Here is a 20,303-nt window from a genome sequence, read left to right as displayed (position 1 = left end):
AGGAGATGGGGGAGATGGCGGACACCCCCGCGGCCCCTCGGGGTGCGCTGCCCGCGCCGTTCCGCGCCGGGGAGCTGGCGCTGGCGGAGCTGCGGAGGAAATACCACAGGACGCTGAAGGTGATGTGCCGGCTGGCGAGCGGGGCGGCGCTGACCAGCCCCGCCGGGGTCCTGCATCACGGCGACATCATCGGGAAGACGCCCGGGCAGGTGCTGCGGACTTCGGCCGGGGCGAGGGTGCTGCTGAGGAGGCCCTCGCTGGAGGAGTACGTGCTGCTCATGCCGCGGGGGCCCACCATCGCCTACCCCAAGGTGGGTTGGAGGGGACAAGTTCCCGGCGGGAGAGTGGGTCGCTGGCAGGATCTCGCCTTTCGGGTTTTTTTCGAGGCTGGTGACCCGCGCCGTGGTTTTCTCGCCCCTCGCAGGATGTGAGTGCGATGTTGATGATGATGGATGTCCACCCGGGAGACACCGTGCTGGAAACCGGCAGCGGGTCTGGCGCTATGAGCTTGTTCCTGTCACGAGCAGGTGAGGTCCTGGTTTTAGAAAACAAAGAATTTATTTATTTATTTCCATGTCACGCCTTGCCTTCCTTTTGACCAGATACTCGTGGTTCTACCTGAAAGGAGGTTGTAGCGAGGTGGGTATCAGTCTCTTCTCCCAGGCAACCAGAAGTAGGACAAGAGGGCACAGTCTTAAGCTGTGCCAGGGGAGGTTTAGGTTGGACAGCAGGAAGTTCTTTACAGAGAGAGTGATCGTGCATTGGAGTGGGTGGCCCAGGGAGGTGGTAGAGTCACAGTCCCTGGAGGTGTTTAAGAAGAGACTGGATGTGGCACTCAGTGCCATGGTCCATTTAGACAAAGTGGTGTTAGGTCAAAGGTTGGACTCGATGATCTCAGAGGTCTTTTCCAACCTGACTGATTCTGTGACTTCGTTCTTAAAAGCTTTGCTGCAGTTCATGTGTTTGCATGTAGTTTGTTGAAGGAAAGTTATACCAGAGCCGGGGCAGGGACTACAAACCATTCTGACTACCTAAAGGGCTGTAGTGCAGACAGTTACAGAAGGCCCTGCAGAAAGCTGAGTTTCAGCTGTACAATTATTTTTGGCGTTGGCTTAATCATAGTAATTTTTCCCATATCTTGTTTTTCTAAGTTTCTTTTTCCTCATCTTAATGGACCACGTGAGTAATCCAGTTGCTGGTTACCAGTAGAAATTCTTCTGTGGGTGCACACTGTTGTTTTTTCACATTACAGCCAGCCTGGTTCTGTGTAGGTCTCAGTGCTCTGGAAGGCAGAGAGCCCTTGCACTCAGCCATGAGTGAGGGTGAAACCTCAGCCTTAAATTTCAGCTCATTGTAGGTACCCTGTTAGTGAACCACATTTCAAGATAATCTGGTTTATGGGCTCCTGATAGAACAAATTCCTCAAAGAAAGGAAACAAAACCCTCACTGTTGTTTGCAATATTTAAGGATGTGGGAAGGTAAAGACAAGAACTTTATCAGGGATCATCTTGAACTGAAAGAGCAGAAAAGCACAAGCTGCATACTCTGAAGGCTTATGTTCAGCGTTGGAGGGCACTCAGAGTAACTCATTACCTGAGCTGTGAAACTAGCATTTCTTTTTGTATTATATCCCAGTGTTCATTAGGAAGCTGCATTATAGACTGCTGTCTCTGTGAAATGTTTATGGGTTATTCTGCCTTTGTGGGGTTACTGTGTATCCTTCAGCACTTCAAAATACAGTGATACCCAACAAGAAAAACAGCTGGTACGAAGGTAAATGCTGGAATTCAAATCTAGTGGTCCATGGAAGTATTTAATTTCTAAAATTCTCATTGATCTAACAGATTTTAATAATGTCCTCTCGTCGTGTTACTCATTTTCTTTTCCATTCTTTCTTTAATCATTCACAGAAACTACTGACATGCAGTAGTAGACAAAGTTAAGACTGTGGCATTTGCTGTGACTTTAAGATCCTTGAAAACTGGAAAATACAGTGTATGTAAGCTTGACATACTGTAGGTTTACAATAACAAAGAGTTTTGTCTACTAATTTTAACTAGTTCTTATTTTTCCCATTAAAAAGTCAGTTACAAAATGTAGGAAATATTTTGAATGAGCAGGAGTAAGATTGTCCCCCAATGTGAACAGTTTTATTCTTCTGATGTTTCTAAACTGATAATCGGGAGTAACAAAGACTTTGTGCTGCAATTCTGTAACTGCTTAAGGTGATCCAAGGCAACCTGCTGAAACCCTCCCTTCTTACATGTTGGCTCCAGCCTTTGCCTGGTGAGCTGGATCAAGGAGCGACTGTTGGGAAATACATCACTGCTTTTATTCTGTTATCTGAATGGATTCACAGTAGGATCACACAGGTGAGGGAAGGAGCCTGGCAACTTCAAACTGGAGTGGCTTAGAAAGGCACAGAACGTGACCCCCTGAGCTGCTGGTTGCTGAAAGCTGCCTGTGCCAATTCCGAAGTAGCAAGGGGAGAGAGAAGTCAACGGTGTGATAGCTTTGAGGAATGGGAGTAATACAAGGACAGAATAGCAGTGCACAGACTGCTGTCTGCCTGGACAGCCTGGTAATGCGTCCTTTATGAGGAGCATTGTGTACTGAACTTAACAGGGTAAATTTCAGGATAGTAAATTTTGACTTAAATAATAAAATAATTTATTGCTGTTGCAAACAATAACAGGAAAATTACACAAGCCTATGTAAATCAAAGAGTACACTTGAAAACTTGTCTGTAGGGCTGAGATCAGTGAGCAGGTCTGGCGGTTTTCTAAGCCTTTCCCCAACCCTGAGGAAAAACAGATGAAGAACAAACTATGCACAGAACGAAGACTGTCAAAAAAATTTAAAACTATCAGTTTCAAATCTGAATAACAACAGAAGCAGTCGCTGTCTGTCAGCTTTACAGCGTCTGTGAGCTGTGACCACTGTTGCAGCATTCTCAGCTGGTGCCTATGGTAGCTCTGGCAGGGAAATCACAGATGCTCAAGTTGTCTTTTGCTGCAGGAGTGACTTCAGGAGGAAATCTTGGGAACAGTCTGTACTACTATAACTGCTTTATTTCATCTGTGGATTGATGGATTTCTGTCTGTAAAAGAACTAACGTGGCACTTTTTCTGCATATGTTAAATGTAAAGGAAAAAAAATAGATGGTAATTGATTGCCTCATATGTAATTATTTCCCAAAGTGAGGTTGAGATGTAAATGTGTACTTATGTTGTAGGCTGTGCTTTTTTAAGTGTAGTGTCTTTTGTTTGTTTTCAGTTGGGCCCAAAGGACATGTTATAAGTTATGAAATCAGAGATGATCATCATAATTTAGCTAAGAAGAATTACAGACACTGGCGAACTGCATGGGAAATAGGACACACGGACAAGTGGCCGGATAATGTGGATTTCATTCTTAAAGACATTTCAACAGCTGCTGCAGATATGAAATCTGTAACACTTGATGGAGTGAGTCCAAAAAGTCCCTTTGACATGTATCTTTTCTACATAAATTAAAACCTCTAGTGCTCACACTTAGAACAGGATTCCCATATCAAGTTTAACATGAGAAAAAACGAGCACATCTTCATCAGTGAAAAGAACACTGTGGGTTTTTGTCTGATTTACAAGTATTTTCAAGGTTTCAGTTATGTTTTCCCAAATGAAAGAGTGATAAAGCTGTACTATAGAAGTATTACAATTAATTAGTGCAGTCTTGTAAGCAAAGACCAACTTACTTTCTTGTATTCATCAGAAACTGATGTTTTTAAAACTGATATATATATATTTCAAACATTAAATTTCAGAAGAATACATAACTTTATTAAAAATGTAAATATATAACCGCTTTGCTATCAGCTCTATAGAATGCACAGTGCAACTCAAGCATAAGTTAAAGAATGCTGTTGCTTGCTCTCCTGTCCTGCTTCTTGTATCCAGATTTTCAAAAGGGAGACGTGCTGGGGAAAACAGCTGTATGTTAACTACTCTTCCCTGTAAAGCAGACAAAGTGCTTACAACTGCTTCCTTACTAGATGCTTTAAACAACTGACACTTTTTTAAATGGTTTAAGCAATATACATATAGCATAAAAATACCATTTTAAAAAACTTCTAACAATCGACAAGAAATCTAAGATACTGGATATCCCATTGTCTTATGGTTTGAATAGCTTTCTAGTAGAAGATGGATAAATTGCCAAAGACAAGTTTTAAATCTTGAAACAATCAGCAAGTTAGATGTTGAGACCATAGCGTGCTCTTTTCATTCTGAAGATGCACTGGAACCGTCTTTTTTTTTTTTTTTTTTTTTTAACATTTGAGAAATAGGTATTCATATGTATTAGTAAATGTAGTCTTCGGAAAGTTTTTATTAATGTCAGCATTGTGGAATTTAATTAGCAGGAGATTTAACTTCCTACAGGCCTGCTTTGTTGGTGAAACGCTACTTGTTTTAATAGAAATTCACTTGGAAGTAGCAAGGACTTGGTTTTGTAGCAGTGTGGACCTCAGCTTCTGAGAGGCATGGTTACATACTGCTGTTGTATGCATCTATTTTCCATAAACATTTTTTTTCCCAAGTGTTGCTGTATTACATTGGTAGATATACATGTTTTTCCAGTAAACATTAATGTATCTTTTTCTTACAGGTAGTTCTGGATATGCTTAACCCTCAGTCTGCTCTGCCTGTTGTACACCCAAGCCTGAAACAGGGTGGTGTGTGTGCTGTGTATTTAGCGAAGTAAGTATTTACTTCTGGCACTTACACTTGGCATTGTTAGAGAACTAAACTTCTTTTAAAATACACATCCATCATTAATGAAATGTTAAACAAAGTTTGGCTTTTTCCTCACATGCAACTTCTTCAGGGAGTTGATCTCAGTATAAATTACACTTGCCCAAATCCTTTGGCCTCTACTTTAGGAATGTTCTCATTCTGATCAGTAGAAGTTTGCACTTTATGACATCCTCAAAGTAACTGTACTGTTCTTAGGTTCAGTAGTCAGGTTGCTACTCCTTTACCCTAAAGTTGAAGGACTCACATAACCTCAAAGGTAAAGAATGTGACAAAGTCATTAAAATTGAGATTGTGTGATTTGAGTTTTCAAAATACTACTCTATCTTTTGCATTCTTTCGAAAGCATCACGCAGGTTATTGACCTTTTAGACAGAATACGGACCTGCAAGCTTCCTTTTTTGTGTGAAAGGATTGTTGAGGTAACTCACAGAAACTGGTTAGTAGTCCCTGCTAAAATCAAGAATTGCAAATCAAGCCAAATGGTGGAAACTCAAGAAAATACTGAAGAACCACCTCAAAAGGAATATGAAGAAATCCACATTGAGGATCAAGCAATTCTTAAAGAAAGCGAATACAATGGTAAGAACATTACTGCTGATGAGAGACTCTCTTACTGCAGTTTGATAATCCAGTATAGGAAGAGGCAGTATTTTTTCTTAGATCAGCTGAGAATAGACAAGGTTTTGGACAGCCTAGACCTTGTCAAGTTTGCAAAAGACTATGATAGTAATTATTTAATTTTAAATATCTTATTAATAATTTAGACTAAATAGAAAATAAAATGTGATAAAGAATGACTGCCCTTCTACTAGTGTTTTCAAATTTTTGTTTTTCAATAAAATTCAGTTCCTTGTAGTTGTCCCAAGGCTGCTTTAGAGGACCCTGATGGACTTAAGGATTCCGTAGAAGAAATAGTGCCAGTGTGCTCTGCTTTAAAACTCACACTGTCCAAAAACGATGCCTCACACACGCACACACATATATATATACATACAACGTATAGATATAGAGAGAGTATAGATTTGCAAAATCCATACCAGAGCAAAGAGTCATAGGTTACAACAAAGCACCATAACAGAAGCAAAAAAAAAATTATCAGGGAAAAGTAATTTGTGCACATTGTCAACTCTAGTCTGCATATATGTCTTAAACCTGTGGGAAAGAAGTAAAAAACTAAATGTACTTCTGACAGAGTCACTTTCTGAGGATGCTGAAACATATCACTCGGTGCCTTACATCGCTAGACCGTCTTACTGGCAGGAAGCTCATTCAGGTGAGACACTTGGAAAATGTTTTTTTTTTTTTTTGTACTAGCATGTTACTATATCATGAAATCATAAAACTTATAATAATAAAATAATCATTCCATACTGAAATACTGAAGTAGTAACTTGTTTTGTTTTTTGATTAGCATTCCTTGCCAAGCTGAGAAAGTTTCGGCCACTGCTTTCTTGATGCTGCTGCTGTGTTAGCTTCTAATTTGAATATTGTATCAGAATAAAATAAAACATTACAAAGTAGCTGCTACATTTTGCAAGTTGTGGTAACTTTGAAGTAATGACTGCTTTGATTTCTACTGCATGTGAAGTTTGAAACCACACCTACTATTTAAAGGGAAAAGTTTTAATGGAATCATCAGGTCTGGCGTGATGCAGCACAGATTGTTTTGCAAATCACAATATCTGCTTCTGTCTCATCGGATGTATTTCATTCTTCATTGCTTATAAACCAATCCATGGATTTATCTTGGTTCAAGGTGCTACATGGTTGCCTTTTGCTGGACAGTCTCTGACAGTCTACCAGAAATATGAAGGAAAAAAATTTAGTAAGAAAATAAGAGATCAAAGTCTGTTCTTTTAAATGAATGCTTGGTTGGCTACCAACTGGTGACTGTGGGTTTCTTTAAGAACAAGGTTCTTAAAGAGCTACTGAAATTCACTGAATGTTCTCGCTTGATAAAGCTGTGCTCATTTCAAGAGACAGGCAGTTGTTGACATGTACAGCTTTGGTTCACTTCTGCCACTCATGCTGAAAGTTGCCTGGTTAATTGTGACCTTTGTTTTAAACGTTGTCAAACAATCAACGTAAACAATCTTTTCTGATATGAAAAGCAAGATCTCTCAAGTAAACATAGACTTAAAATTAAGTCTTTTAGGGTCTTACATGAGCAGCTGGTGCTGTTTAATACATTAAATTATTAAGTGATGTGTTATAGACACCTAACTTATTCTGTATCTCAGGAAGAATTCAAATGCCAAATTTTTCAAAGTTCAGGGATCCCTTGAGAATCACAAAGTTATACTAAAGATGTCAAAAGCACCACAATCTTACTATAATAGCAAAAAGTGGATATTAATGAGAACATATCCAAATAAAAAATACAGAGCTATAAATTTCAAATGTGTTCTACTTTTAATAATTATTTAATAATGAGTGTGCCCCATAGCTTCTCTATGTAATGGAGGCTTCTGGTGCAAAGGCCGAAGATGCCATTTTGAGTAGATTAATGTGCAGAGATTCAAACAGATAAACAGTTTTCACAAACTTTTGTACTGTTTTTTACTCATACCCCAGTCTGAAAATGAAGCTTAAACTGTCAAAATTTAAGATGCAAGGAAAATGTGAATTGTGATTTAACCTATGTCCAAACTGATGACCACAACTGAGCAGCCTGCCCTCTCTAAGAACAGTGATCTCAGCAAGAGCACTTTAACTCACAAAACACCTGCTCTTTTAACTTACATGGCACACCTCAGTATATTTATTGTTTCTTCCACCCACTCCTAAGTGCTAAAAATAGAATTCTCAATTTCATGTATAATGCTAGAATAGTAATAAATGCCTAGATAGACTACAGTGCAACCCAAAATCTACTGTAGTAGATGAAGGTAATTTGAACAAGAGACTCAATGTAAAGCAGATGGTACTTCCAGGAAGTCAAGATAGAAGATAGGAAAATGAAAATGGATCTGTGGCAGTAAAAGCAAAGTTGTGCCAAGGTTATAGGGAAGGACACAGAAGTTCCTGCACTACTCTGAAAGACAAATACAACCTCAGTTGCCTAAACTAAATAAAAATTATTTGCAATATTAAACCATACCTTGGGCATAAGCAAGAGAGTCAACAAGCATTTTTTCAGTTGGAACAGTGTCCTTTGAATTCTGGGATGAATGTAATTCCATCATCTCCAAAGTGTCAGTAGAGGAGGAGGAAGATGATAATCCCAGTCGCACAAATCTTCCCTTCTTGCCACACAGCAGGCAGTCCGTAGGGGTAGCGCTGGGTCCTCGGGGCAGCTGTAGCTCATCATTGTAACTCCTCATGGCCCCACTGTGGTGGACAGAACGTTCCCGCTGCCATATGTAATGTGTTGGAGCAATAGCCATCACCTATCGGGACAGCCACTGTGTCAGAAAATGTAAAAGTAATGGGAAAACATGCTTAAAAAAAAAGGATCCAATTAGTGTACGGCAGGGAATTAATACAACATAGTTGAAGTGGGTATTGTGTGTTATCTATCTGCTTCTGTCCCACTAGAAAGTTTGCTGCCTTAGGCAGTAGTAAGTAATCCAAATGCCAATCAGATGTGGAAACATAACATTTTACAGCCTCGTATGTTCAAGTGAAGCATCACAAACACCAGCTCATGCTTTGCATGTTGGACAGAAGATGGTGTCCTTGACTAACTACTAAACATCAGCTAGATGGATCTTCCTGTTCACAACATCACTGAACTAATGATGTGGGAAGCTGGGAAAGGATGCCGGGAAAAACATTCTGCACTCACCTTACTCCTTGTACTTTTCCCATAAGCATCTAATCCCATCCCCAGAGAGGGGACTTGAGCACATGAGATTTTCTTCTATATACTTAGAACATGACAAGGGCTTTTCCAGATATGCATTCCACCTCAAAAGAGGAATATATTTTTTCCTTCCTATTATATTTGAAAATTGTAGGTTGTAACACTGCATTAATAGCAGAGAATGTTAAAAGTGTGTCCTTCCAAGTTTTTCATAAATGCACTGAAAAACTCTTACCTTGAAAAGTCAGTTGAAATGGCATCATTAGTTTTGAAGGCATTAAAATTTCACCTGAGCTGCCGGGATTTTTACTTGAAGATTTTACTTGTGTACAAACTTACAAATTTAAAGCAAACACACACGGAAAATTACTTCTAAAGTGGATGAAGTGAAACAAATGAAGGTAGATTTTAAATAAAAAACATTTGTATAAAGCAGATTCTAGCCAATACAAACTTTTAACAGTAGTGCAATATAAAATATTCTAGTTTATTTTAAAAACGTAATTTCAAGCTATATTTTAAATGCAGAAGGAAAAAAAAAATCATGGAGGATAAATGGACCATTACATTTTAGCTGCATCTGTTCTTTCCCATGGATTGTCTATGCACTTTAGGGAAGCAGTTGTGGAGAGCTAGATCATTGACTGGTGTTAACTGGTGTAATTTCAGCATCCACAGTATTAAATCCCCTTCCCTACCTCTTCACAGCAGCGTCTGCTTACAATAGCCCTGTAGTCAATTCTACTCCATAGCTGATCTCTTAACCTTAAGAAATCAGGGAAGAGCTTTCTCCAGGCTTTTCCCAAAGCCCATGGGAAGATGTCATACTTTGCTTCTTCATGGTCTTCTTCAACTGTGTTTGCCAGATACCTTCAAACACATATATGTTTGTGTTTGTAAATATTATTCAATCTTAAATCAGTATATCAGCATGATTTCTAATATTGAATTAATTCTAATATGAAACAAGACACATTGAAGTGTTTCTTTTTTCTAGTATTGTGAGGAAAAAACACTAACAAAATACAGCCTTGTCTTTGGAATAAAATACTTTCTTAATCAGCTCCATGTGCATCTTTTGGGTAAATAAAAACAAGCTCTTATAAAAATTGCTTTACCCTAGATTTTCCTGGATTAGTAGATATGCAAAAACTACCATATCCTGACATCTTTCTCTAAACTGACAAGAAACCCTTGTACTAAAATGAATGGTTTCTGACTGAAATTTATTTCTCTAAATAAAGCTTAAAACTATTATATGATATCTTGAACTTTACATTTTCTACTCTATGGATTTTAGCTATTCTTGGACAATTATTTTGCTCTTATTAAATTAGCAGCAAGCAAATAAATACAGGTCTACCTTCAGATATATTAAAAAAAAAATCCTTAAATGACTTTTTTAATGTCCATATTTCTCCCATCCTTCACTACTACTTTTGGTTCTGGATCGTCTTCTCAGACAAGAAAATATTTACTTCCTCTGGATCCACCTGATACTAAACTCCTGTAAATCACACCTGAAAAAATTATGACTTTTAGTCTCCTCCCTGATTTTCTCACTTGTTCCTGACCCCTATAGTCCCTCTAGTTCCAGTCTCACCAGACCCTTTGTCCCTTTCTAAGCCTTTCACTGTTCTGGCCTGGCTTTCCCTTCAGTGGAGTCAGAGGGCTCCCTCCTCCATGCTCTGTGGATGTTAGCCAGAAGGGACTTTGCCATCTTTGTCCCCTCACTAGTGTGCAAATAGAGCATCTGAGAAGCGCTGTTATGGAAAAATATGATCTGAACACCATAAATGCAGAATCCTGTGTATATTTATATATGTGTGTATATATATATATATATATAAAAATATATATACACAGCGGTAGGTATAGCCAAATATGGAGGCATTATGTAGGCTTGTAAAGACCTTCCCTGGATCTTCGTTCGCGAAGACTGGCCATTATTATTATCATATGTAGGCTTGGGAAAGACAGAGTACAAATTGCTCCTCTATTTCAAAGTATAGGCATTTTATAACTGTTCAAAAGAATTCTCAGAAATTCTCTAGCAACATTTTTACAATTGACTTAAGTCGTGGTGACAGAAACTTTAATAAAAAGTTACTCCTGAGGTGCATATCATGGTGAAATGTTCCGGCACAAATGACTTAAAGGCTGGCAGAGATATGGAATATGTCTTATAACAGGAACTGTGAGACATGTATATGTTGCCATGTATTGTCTTGCATCTATTTCTTGTAACGCTTTAAAAAGTTCACAGATTCAGATTTGGGTTTTTTTAATTTTTTTAACTATGTATCATTATTACCAATGCAAAATCCCCTCTCTGCTGCTCAAGCTTGTTCCATCAGAGTAAGAATGTTGAATTTGCACTATTTATCTATAGTATGTAGATTATCACAGAACCATAGAATGGTTTGGGTTGGAAGGGACCTTCAAGACCATCTAGTTCCCCCTGCCACCCCTGCTTATGTTTCTACACTTCATATAGGACCCAGAAAACTGCACATCAAAGAAGTCTCATCACATATCATAATGATTGGTGTCATAAAGAAATAAAATAATGCAAAGTTTATCCTAATAAAACCAGATAATTTAAAAGTACTTACAGAGCAACAAAGAAGTTGATTCTGGTATGCTCACTTGTTGTGAAGTTAGCCCTCTTGAAATAAACGAAAGTCATTGCCAAGAGATACTGTTTTAAAATGTAAAATGAAGTAGCAATGTGTTCAGTACCTTATTTCCTAAATTGATTAGCACATTTATCTTGCACCAAGATATTTCATCATTTTTATCAATGAGGAAAGCATAAATTGAGTTTCGTGAAACTTCCATATGAATCCATTAGGAAAAAATTATGTTCTGTATTTGCATTAAAGTATCAAGTAATTAAGGGGACATTTCTTTCTAAAGGTATTTTCTATTAACTTAGAAGGAAATACACTTACCTTGTCTGCAATTTTACAGCAACAGTCCATCCAAAGGAAGTCTTGGATTAAATCATCGTCTGCAACAAGCAAAAGTTGTAGCATTTCAAACACCAAAATTGTTTATGTTAAAAAGTATTTGTAAATAAATAAATAACAGGTGGTCGTTTCATCAAACCAAATAAAAGGAAAGAAACTAGACCCACCAGTGGAGAACAGAGAAACTGAGGGGACTAGGAGATCAGGTGTGAAAAAACTTAAGGGAAAAAAGAAGACAAACCACCATAAAGGCAAGGTGGAAAATCTACTGACTAAATCTCATCCATTCTCACTAACATCAAACGAAGGTGACAAATCACCAGTACTTCTTCTATTTGGGTCACTTCTTCCTGCATTCAGTGGTTCCAGGTAGTATCACACTGTTATTTTGGCTGAACTACAGACTGCTGAGATCTCTGCACCTTGATAACCTGGCAGCCTTTACAGGGCAATACTTGCTTATCTGTGGTCAGAGCACCCCTGTTGGTGAATATATACCGTAATTATCACGACCTCTCTGAGTCACTTCTGCATTTAAGGGTCGAATAAAAACCACGTGTAATCCTCCATTATTACTGAATGTCTTCACTAAATTAAATAAATACAAAACTTTATATGAAAGAGACACAAATAAGGAAGAGATGCTCCAACTCCTTGGGTTGTCTTCCCATTCCACTTCTCCCCCCAAACGTTTTTTCCCCCAGTAAATAACATATTTATGTAACTAGGAGACTAGCCTTTTTTTAAGCCTTTTGTAAAATAAAAAAGATACTTTTTATCAGTTTGGTAGCCCTTCTTGTATTTTTAACTTAAGCATTAAATATTTATACACCAAAATATAGCAACAAAATATGTTTAGATAAAGAATTGCCATTAGTTTTCATATAAAAAGCACTCTCAAAATTACTGAGCTTAAAAAACATTCTGTTCAGTCAATACATTTGTAGCTGTCATTATTAACCTACCAAATAATTTAAAGAAAGCCGTCATTTCCTGACGCTGAATAATTAGACATGGTCCCTTTGGACATTTATATTTCTGACCAGGAACCCCCTTTTCACAATTTTCTTTAAAAGCAGGTCGCTTTAGTCTATTAAGTTTTTTTTGCTGATGTGATCTGGATGCACTCGATTTTACACGAACAGTGACAGTGAGAGGTGTCTGACACACCAGATTGTGTTTCATTTCGGTAAGTAAAGGTTCCTGTTAAAAAAGAAGAAGAAATTAACTACAAAAACAGTCAGTTTGAGCCTTAGTACTCTACATTTCTTTAGTTCACACGAAGCGTTTCAGTAGAGCTTATACGTCAGGTGATGGGAAATCAATTTTATCAGTACTAATTATCTCAGCCTTGTGCCCTAAGCCAACTGTGATGAGTCCTTCGATTTAGTTCTAATTTGATAAAGCTTTTTTTTTTTCAGTAGGAGCCTTCAGTCCTTTTCCAATCAAAATTTTGAAAAATAGGAAAAGAGCCTTTCCATTAAAAGTTGCTCTTTGTCAGATCCTCATAGCTCCACACACTTACTTAAACCTACAAAAAACCTGTGTTCCTCCGCTCCAATTTGTCACTGTGTGTTTTTAAGAAAAAATTAATAGAATTAACACAGCAGAACCATGATGAAGCCATGTGACATTAAAATCAAGTCTTCAGATCCTAATTTTGTTAACATTTGGTTACAGCCATTGGCAATTAAACTTTTCCTTCAAGTCGGACATACCCTGAAGGCACAACCAAGGAAACATACCTGAGGTGCCTGTAACTGCAAAATTCAAGAGGGATACCAAATGCGGACTGAGGAAAGGTATCTTTAGGCGGTATTAAATGTATTTATTCCTTCAGTTAGTCTCTCCACATGGGGCTGTTGGAGGCCGGCTCACAGCGGCCTACCTGACTCCCCAGGGCTTAGCTGGCTGCCACGTAAACACGAAAAGCCCTCAGCTATGGCTGTAACTTTGTTTCCCCGCGGAAAAGCCCGAGGCGACCTTTTCCTTTCCTTTCCCGCTCCTCTCCCGCTCCGTTCCCGCCTCCCTCAGCCGCCTCGCCCTCAACGCCGCAGCCGCCGCCGCGCCCGGAGTGGCGTCTCTCGCAGCCAATCGGCGCGCGCCAGGCGGCCGCCTCAGCCAATCAGACGGCGTGGCACTCTCTCCTCCCGCCCCTTCGCTTGCCGCCCGCGCCGCGGCAGCCAATGGGAGCGGGGGAGGCGGCGCCGCCTCAGGGGTGCTCGGCACCGCGGGCCGGGGGCGAGCCTGGCTTGGGTCTCTCAGCTGTATAAACAGCTTTGTAAATTCTTCCTTCCTCCCTTCCTTCCAGGGCCTGGATGGAGCCTGCGAGGAAGACGCAGAGGGACTTTCTACAAGGGCGCGTAGTGACAGGACAAGGGGGAAGGGATTCAAACAGAATCAGGTTTAGATTAGATATCGGGAGGAAATTCTTTGCTGCGAGAGTGGCGAGGCACTGGAGCGGGTTGCCCAGAGAAGCTGGTGATGCCCCATCCCTGGAAGTGTCCAAGGCCAGGTTGGATGGGGCTCTGAGCGACCTGGTCTAGTGGGAGGTGTCCCTGCCCATGGCAGGGGGTTGGAACTAGGTGGTATTTAAGGTCCCTTCCAACCCAATTGAAACATCTCCCCAGGATGATAAACATCTCCCCAGGAGACGCAGGACATGAGGGAAAGACATACCTAGCTAAATATCATTAAACATACAGGTGCAGGACACCCTGCTTCCACCAAAGCAATTAATCCATGTAGTAGTGTGCAATTAGTCTAAGGTAGTCTATTAAAATGTCATAATAAGAATGAAAAATTCCCTTCGCTACCAAGATTCAGTGTGAAATCCTAATGTTGCCTCTTGTTATAAGAGCTAAAGGTTTATCCAGGAAGAAACACATCCATTTTCATTGTTTCCTCCTATACAGGCCAATTAAAGTGTATCTGGCCTCATTTGTTACGGTAATGAGAAGAGAGGCCTCTCTACTCCCTTCCTCATCTTTAATTAATAATTTGCTAGATTATTTAGGTGCTCTGAATTACTGAGCATATTCAGGGAAAGGACATACCAAGTTTCTGATCAGGTAGGGAGATGAAAGACATATCAAGTGGTAAATGTAGTAACTAACAACAGCTCTGTATGAAACAGGCTGAAATCAGGAAACTTGGCAGCAGGGTGGAGAAATACATCAATTGGGCAAAAATCTGTTTCTTTGAGGTTGTCTCTTCACATACACATGTTCACATCAACTTACCCCTCATTAAATTGTTCTTTATTTTTGCATAATACTTTTCATCTAAGGAATTCAAAGCCTTCATCAATTAATTACTGTTAATTTGATACTTGTGAAAAACAGAGGAAGGGCGGGTTGTAGAAACTTCCATATAACCATCTAAACTGTTCAGACCAGGAAATAAACTTCTGCCTTTTTTTATTCCCCTACTGGAAAACATAACTGCAATGATAATTGTGATGTGCATGCTTCCTTATTCTTTATACCTTTATATCAGTAAAAAGTGGTTTACGATGTAGATCTTTATCCACACAGAGCTTTACAGGGTTTGTATGGTTTTTTCCTGCAGGTCTCCCCTTTCTAAAGTAATTTTTGAGATGGTGGTTCTGCAATAAAATATTAAAGGTTTGTAAAATATTAAACTTTTGTTTTCATTCAAAAATCTGTCACGATCAAGTTATTGAACAGGTACTGCCACTCTCTTGCCCCAGTGTGCTGTCCCCTTCCTGCCAGGGCCAAGGGCTCTGCTCTGAGTCAGATGAGCTGCATCACCTTGGCTCAGACTCTGAGGAAAACTGAAGTTGTGAGAAAGAGCCGTGAGAACATCTGGAACTCTACCTTCCTTTCCTCACAGGACTCTGCAGCCTGAGGTAGGATTGTTGAGATGGGGATGACTCAAGGATTCAGCTTGGAAACACTATGGACAAACATCACTGTGGAAAGGTTGATGCCTGAACATCATGACAATAAGGAAACAGAACTTTACTTAAGTCCTCTGCATGATATAACAGACTTAGCTGGTTCTCAGCTTTGCTTATTATTAACTATAGTTTTTAGAGGGTTATTGAACAATTCATCCAACAATATAGGGAAGAATGTAGCTTTTGGACTTCCAAATCGCTCGCTGGACATCAGGGGGCACTATTTCACCACCAGCAGTTTAAACTTAGACAATGCAGTGTTTGTCCAGCATACTACACTGGCATTCACGTTGTACCTCATTCCTAATCCTTCCTGAAGGTGGACATTAAATCAGCTGAGCCACTCTTTATATGTAATCACAGTTTGAAATTATACTTTATTATAAAATTATACAAATAATTTTAATTTTATATTAATACATTTATATAGGTTTATATGTATATATATATATAATAAAACCCGCGTTTAAAATACCTAGGAGTCTTACAAAATCTTATTTCTGAAAAAAAATGTCAATATATACACTGGAACCTGATTCTATGAGATATATAGTTTAATATAGATATCCAGCAGCTGGTCCAAAAAGTCAGCTGCAGGGCAGTTAGCTTACTTTAAATGAAAAAAGAACTTAAAATTTTTCAGTGATTGAGCTGTTTATAGATAGATTAGGAAGTATCACTGAAGAAAAAGAGGGTTGGTATTTTAATAAATTATATTTAGCATATGCCTACTTTTTCTCCATATTTTATTGTTTTTGAGATGCCTTTGTGTCTGATATCCTTTTTCAGTGACCTTTTTTTTGGTTTAAGAAAGATAAAGTACCACAGGAAAAACACATGATATTTCTTTTCAACCAAAGTCATGAAGAACCACCATTAGCTCTTTTAAATGCAGATCATTGTTCACAATAAAGTATGTATTTTTCAATTACAGAATATTCCCACTTTTCTCAGAGTGTGAAATAGGAAACAAAAAAAAGTCTCACTTCCTTGTAGAGAGGACTGCTGACCTTCCTGTGGGAGCCTGACTTCTCAGTCAAGTTCTAAGTGAAACACAGACAGGCTGAAAACTCCATTTCTAAAGACCATAACGAAACTGAAACATGCATCTAAAAAGCAAACCTTGGGCATGTGGTCAATTCTTTCAGAATAAAGGGTGGAGCAAGTCACATGAGTTTCAGTAAATTAAAGAGGAACAGGTAAACCACCTGAACCCACATCTAACACCAGAAACTTATTTTTTTTCTAACGTGGGAAGAGAGAGTAAGGATTTAGATGAGTTGTGTGAAACAAATTATTATGGCATCATGGTGCCTGGGCTAGGACTAAGCATAACAGACTGAATATGGCTTACCACTGGAGATAGTGAGCAAGGACACTGGAAAGGTGCCTTACAGCTAAGTCCTTGCTTTTGACAAACGTTACAGTATGATTAGAACTAAAAATGATTCAGTGTCACTTAAGTGTGTGTCACTGATGGATGAATGGCAGGAAAATTGTTTCCAGCTTTGTTTACTTGAAAAGAACTTCTAAGCATACAGCAGCAGCGTTTGCTAATAGACTTAAGTCCCAGGACAGCTGTAGGTATCCTCAGGTATAGAGAAATTCAGGAACTAGAAAAAAAAAAAAACAAAAACAACTTTCAAATAAATAGTGAGTAAGAACTGCACTGACAAGACTAATACAGCAAGTGGTAAAAGAAGGTGAATGCTGCCAGCAAACACAGTGCATGTTTAAACATGCTGCTCCTGCATACTTCAAAACAGTCAAGTACTCTGCAGCAGCAAATCCACATAAAGTGCCAGGGACATGAGTTTGAACTTGCTGTTCATTCCTACTGTAAATAGACTGATATATCTTGTATGAACTTAACTAATTCAATGCAGACAGGGGAAGCCCTCAAGATTTAAGAACTGGCACTTGTGTGCTGGTTGTAAATGAAATGAAGCAGTCTTATCTGAAGAGTTCAAATTGCTTTGTCAAAATAAATAGATGGGATGGACTACATTACGTCTTCACTATCATATCACAAAAGGGCAACTGATGAATGATGCATCTCTCAACATGGGTAACTCAAAACTCTCAGTGCATATTTTACATCAAAGGGAAAGGAGATCTGCACAGTTCTTCTGTAAGTGTTATCCACTTTTTTAAGCCACTGGAGATTGTATTTTGGATTTGTGAGTATTTAATAACCACGGTTACTTGTTACCCGGCTGTGCCCATGCCGTTTCTTCATGCTGAATTGTGCAAAGAGCCCTATAAGCAGGACTCCTCTATACCTCCATGACCCTGGAGCCATTTGTTCCAGCTGCCAAGAGCTCCAGGCTTCCCAAGGCGCAGGTGCAGGAGCAGGTGCGTGTCCACCACGCCCAGGGCCCTGCTGGCGTGTTGCGCACGCACAGAGTTTTTATAAAATTTTCTTCTTATAAAATGGCATTAGCTGAAAGTGTTCCATTCCATCTGGCAAATAACACAAATGCTTTGTCTCACTGATGTAACGTATACGCATAAGTTAATACACTAAACTACAAAATATCTAAGCAACCTATTATCCAGGAAATATATCTTATGTTATTATCTAGGGACATCAAAAGTAGAAAAACACTGGTGCTTTCAAAATAGCATCCTAATTCTTTTCCTGAAGGCAAGTTCAGCATTTCTTAAGTAAAAGCTGTTTGAGTGGCTGAAGAATAGGTGGGAGCCTTCAAACTCTTACTTACCTGGCTTATGATTCTATAACTGGACAAAATGTGTTAATTTAATCAAATCTTTTTCATTTCATTTTCCAGTTCCAAAGTTTACTGATCACATAATTCAGATCACAAAATTCAGATCACAAAGTCTTTCAAACATGATATCTCTTTATTCTCTGGTTTTATACTGCTGAAAAACAATTGAATCTTTGCCTGTGACATCCCCTATAGTATGGGAAACAAGAGTAGTAATTAAGAAACAATAATAGTAACAATAGTAGTAATTAAGACAGGACAATTTTTTTATTGTCAAGAGCTGTATTTTCATGGTATGGCGTTCAGAAGACTCACACCATGAAAGTATTAACCAAGAGTAGTGTAGCTATAATTTCTGAAGTAAGAGAAAATTGTTTCCCTGTTTATCTCCAATGCCCTCATACTGCTAAGAAAAGAGCTGCATGAAGTTCAGTAGTGGGAAGGCAGAACTTCAAGGACAGCCCTTTGGAGACTAAAACCAGACAAATTAATATGTGAGCTGGAAAGAGTCCAGGATATTTTTTTTTCTTTTAACTCACATCCAATGGTCTGGGCTCCATACAGTTAAATTAGAGTTGCCACAGTTTGTTAAACATTGAATGCCCCTCCCAAGAAGCAATGGGGTCTATAATTACTCCACAACAGGTCAAAAAGCCTTCTTGTTCCTCTGAGTTCAGTAATCACAAGTTGTAAAAATTCTCTCCCTCAGAAGTTGAAGCAATAAAATGACTAGTACAAGGGTTGTAAATTAAAGTGCAAAGAGAAACAGATGAACTTTGGTAACAGTTATTGCTAACTGGAAAAAAAAAAAAAAAAGGGGAAACTCATGAACTGTAAAAATAGTCACAATACAAAAGCAATTTATTTCAGCGAGGGGAAAAACCCCGACACCAGTGGTAAACCCATCTCTCTTAACCCCACTCTCTGCTGTCCGTTGTGTTATGCTAAATGGTGTTTGTGGGATGAGATTTTTTCTGCCCAGCTCATGGGTGTATTTATTCACCTTTGCTTGGGGTATGACTACGCACACAAATTAGAGTGAGGCAAGAGTGGGTGGGGATTTACAGCATGTTGGCTGCTCCCTGGAAACTGCCTCTCTGCATGCTGTGACCCTGTTTTCGTTGAGGAATACATGGCTTCTGCTCACTGCCGGGCACAGCTGTGTCCAGAGGTTGTTAACGTGGGTTACCTGACAAACTGTAAATCCACACCCGCACTGGCCTTGTAGCAATCTGTACATATAAGACAAGTCCAGCACAAGCAAATTCAATGGCAGACACATTCAGGTTGTGAGAGAAGTACTCTGTGTGCCTTCTGATAACACCACATTCAGAGACAGGACAACTATATCTGCCTGTATAACCATCTACTTTGGTTCTGCCTGCAGCACAGAGATGTTGTAATGTGATAAAACATGTTAAAAACCACTTAGGACTCTCTCAATCAATCTTTAATAAGTGTTTTGACAACGTTCCATCTGTATCTTCTTTCACAGAAAATGGCTAAAAGTGGGGGGACAAAAATTAGATGCCAGAACTGAAACAATTTTCATGTAAATGGAGCTCCTTTTACTATAACTTGTAATCTCTTGTTTTCCTGTGAGCCCCTTCCAAACCCTACTAAACCAGTGAGTGTTCTGAGGGATCGGGCACAGTATGAAATTAAAAGGCTTGCCTTGCTGCTACACAGTAGTCCAGGTAAAGAGTTATTAAGTTTTTTACATCTAATGCTGCTCATTTTAAGCAGCTTTGAATACAGACAATAGATGTTCTAAAAAATGCTGTCAGTAACAGAGCCATGGAGATGTATTTTCAGGTACGTAAAGATGAGGATGACAAACCTGTTACTGACCCCACCCTCTGGAGTTAAGACTAAGCCCTGCCAGAGAGGTGAGGATGCCACAACATATCAGACAGGTTGGTTTCTATAATCCTCAAAGACACAAATAGAACATATATTAATGGCATGAGCATTTCTCTCCTGTGGCTACACCCCGTCTAGTTTTATGAACCTCTGAACCAACAGCCCTTTACTTCTTAGTAGCTACTCTTACTTTCTGCCAAAGGTCTCCAGCC

At 39.1% G+C, this 20,303-nt stretch overlaps 2 protein-coding genes across 4 annotated transcripts; one reads left to right on the top strand and one right to left on the bottom strand.

Moving 5' to 3' along the window:
- Positions 1 to 46: 46 nt before the first annotated feature.
- TRMT61B (tRNA methyltransferase 61B) lies at positions 47 to 6,324 on the top strand. The gene is made up of 7 exons (XM_027889901.1): positions 47 to 311; positions 425 to 527; positions 3,278 to 3,468; positions 4,649 to 4,740; positions 5,141 to 5,376; positions 5,990 to 6,070; positions 6,209 to 6,324. The coding sequence occupies exons 1-7, from the start codon at positions 123 to 125 to the stop codon at positions 6,250 to 6,252; spliced, it is 936 nt and encodes a 311-aa protein (XP_027745702.1). The 5' UTR covers positions 47 to 122; the 3' UTR covers positions 6,253 to 6,324.
- SPDYA (speedy/RINGO cell cycle regulator family member A) lies at positions 6,303 to 13,583 on the bottom strand. 3 transcript variants are annotated; one of them, XM_027889903.1, is made up of 8 exons: positions 13,463 to 13,559; positions 13,320 to 13,334; positions 12,540 to 12,777; positions 11,557 to 11,615; positions 11,218 to 11,303; positions 9,301 to 9,472; positions 7,898 to 8,186; positions 6,303 to 6,593 (listed from the first exon to the last, which is right to left on the bottom strand). In XM_027889903.1, the coding sequence occupies exons 3-8, from the start codon at positions 12,757 to 12,759 to the stop codon at positions 6,505 to 6,507; spliced, it is 915 nt and encodes a 304-aa protein (XP_027745704.1). In that variant the 5' UTR covers positions 12,760 to 12,777; positions 13,320 to 13,334; positions 13,463 to 13,559; the 3' UTR covers positions 6,303 to 6,504. The 3 variants fall into 3 exon arrangements, with proteins under 3 accessions (XP_027745704.1, XP_027745703.1, XP_027745705.1); XM_027889902.1 differs by having other exon boundaries at positions 13,320 to 13,583; XM_027889904.1 differs by lacking the exon at positions 13,320 to 13,334 and having other exon boundaries at positions 13,463 to 13,574.
- Between the last annotated feature and the right edge of the window lie 6,720 nt (positions 13,584 to 20,303).

This window comes from Empidonax traillii, unplaced genomic scaffold, assembly GCF_003031625.1.
Source record: "Empidonax traillii isolate 1590-97213 ecotype Southwest subspecies unplaced genomic scaffold, ASM303162v1 scaffold275:size1536655, whole genome shotgun sequence".
Classification (NCBI taxonomy): domain Eukaryota; kingdom Metazoa; phylum Chordata; class Aves; order Passeriformes; family Tyrannidae; genus Empidonax; species Empidonax traillii.
The sequence above is the reverse complement of the archived record's forward strand: the minus strand, read 5'-3'. Positions and strand labels throughout refer to the sequence as shown.

Coding starts and splice junctions, on each gene's coding strand:
- SPDYA (XM_027889902.1), bottom strand. CDS start 12,759: ATGAAACACAATCTGGTGTGTCAGACACCTCTCACTGTCACTGTTCGT. Junction 11,616..12,539: donor GGCTTTCTTTAAATTATTTG/GTAGGTTAATAA, acceptor TGCTTGTTGCAG/ACGATGATTTAATCCAAGAC. Junction 9,473..11,217: donor ATCAACTTCTTTGTTGCTCT/GTAAGTACTTTT, acceptor ATGTGTTTGAAG/GTATCTGGCAAACACAGTTG.
- TRMT61B (XM_027889901.1), top strand. CDS start 123: ATGTGCCGGCTGGCGAGCGGGGCGGCGCTGACCAGCCCCGCCGGGGTC. Junction 5,377..5,989: donor TAAAGAAAGCGAATACAATG/GTAAGAACATTA, acceptor TACTTCTGACAG/AGTCACTTTCTGAGGATGCT. Junction 6,071..6,208: donor CTGGCAGGAAGCTCATTCAG/GTGAGACACTTG, acceptor TTTTTTGATTAG/CATTCCTTGCCAAGCTGAGA.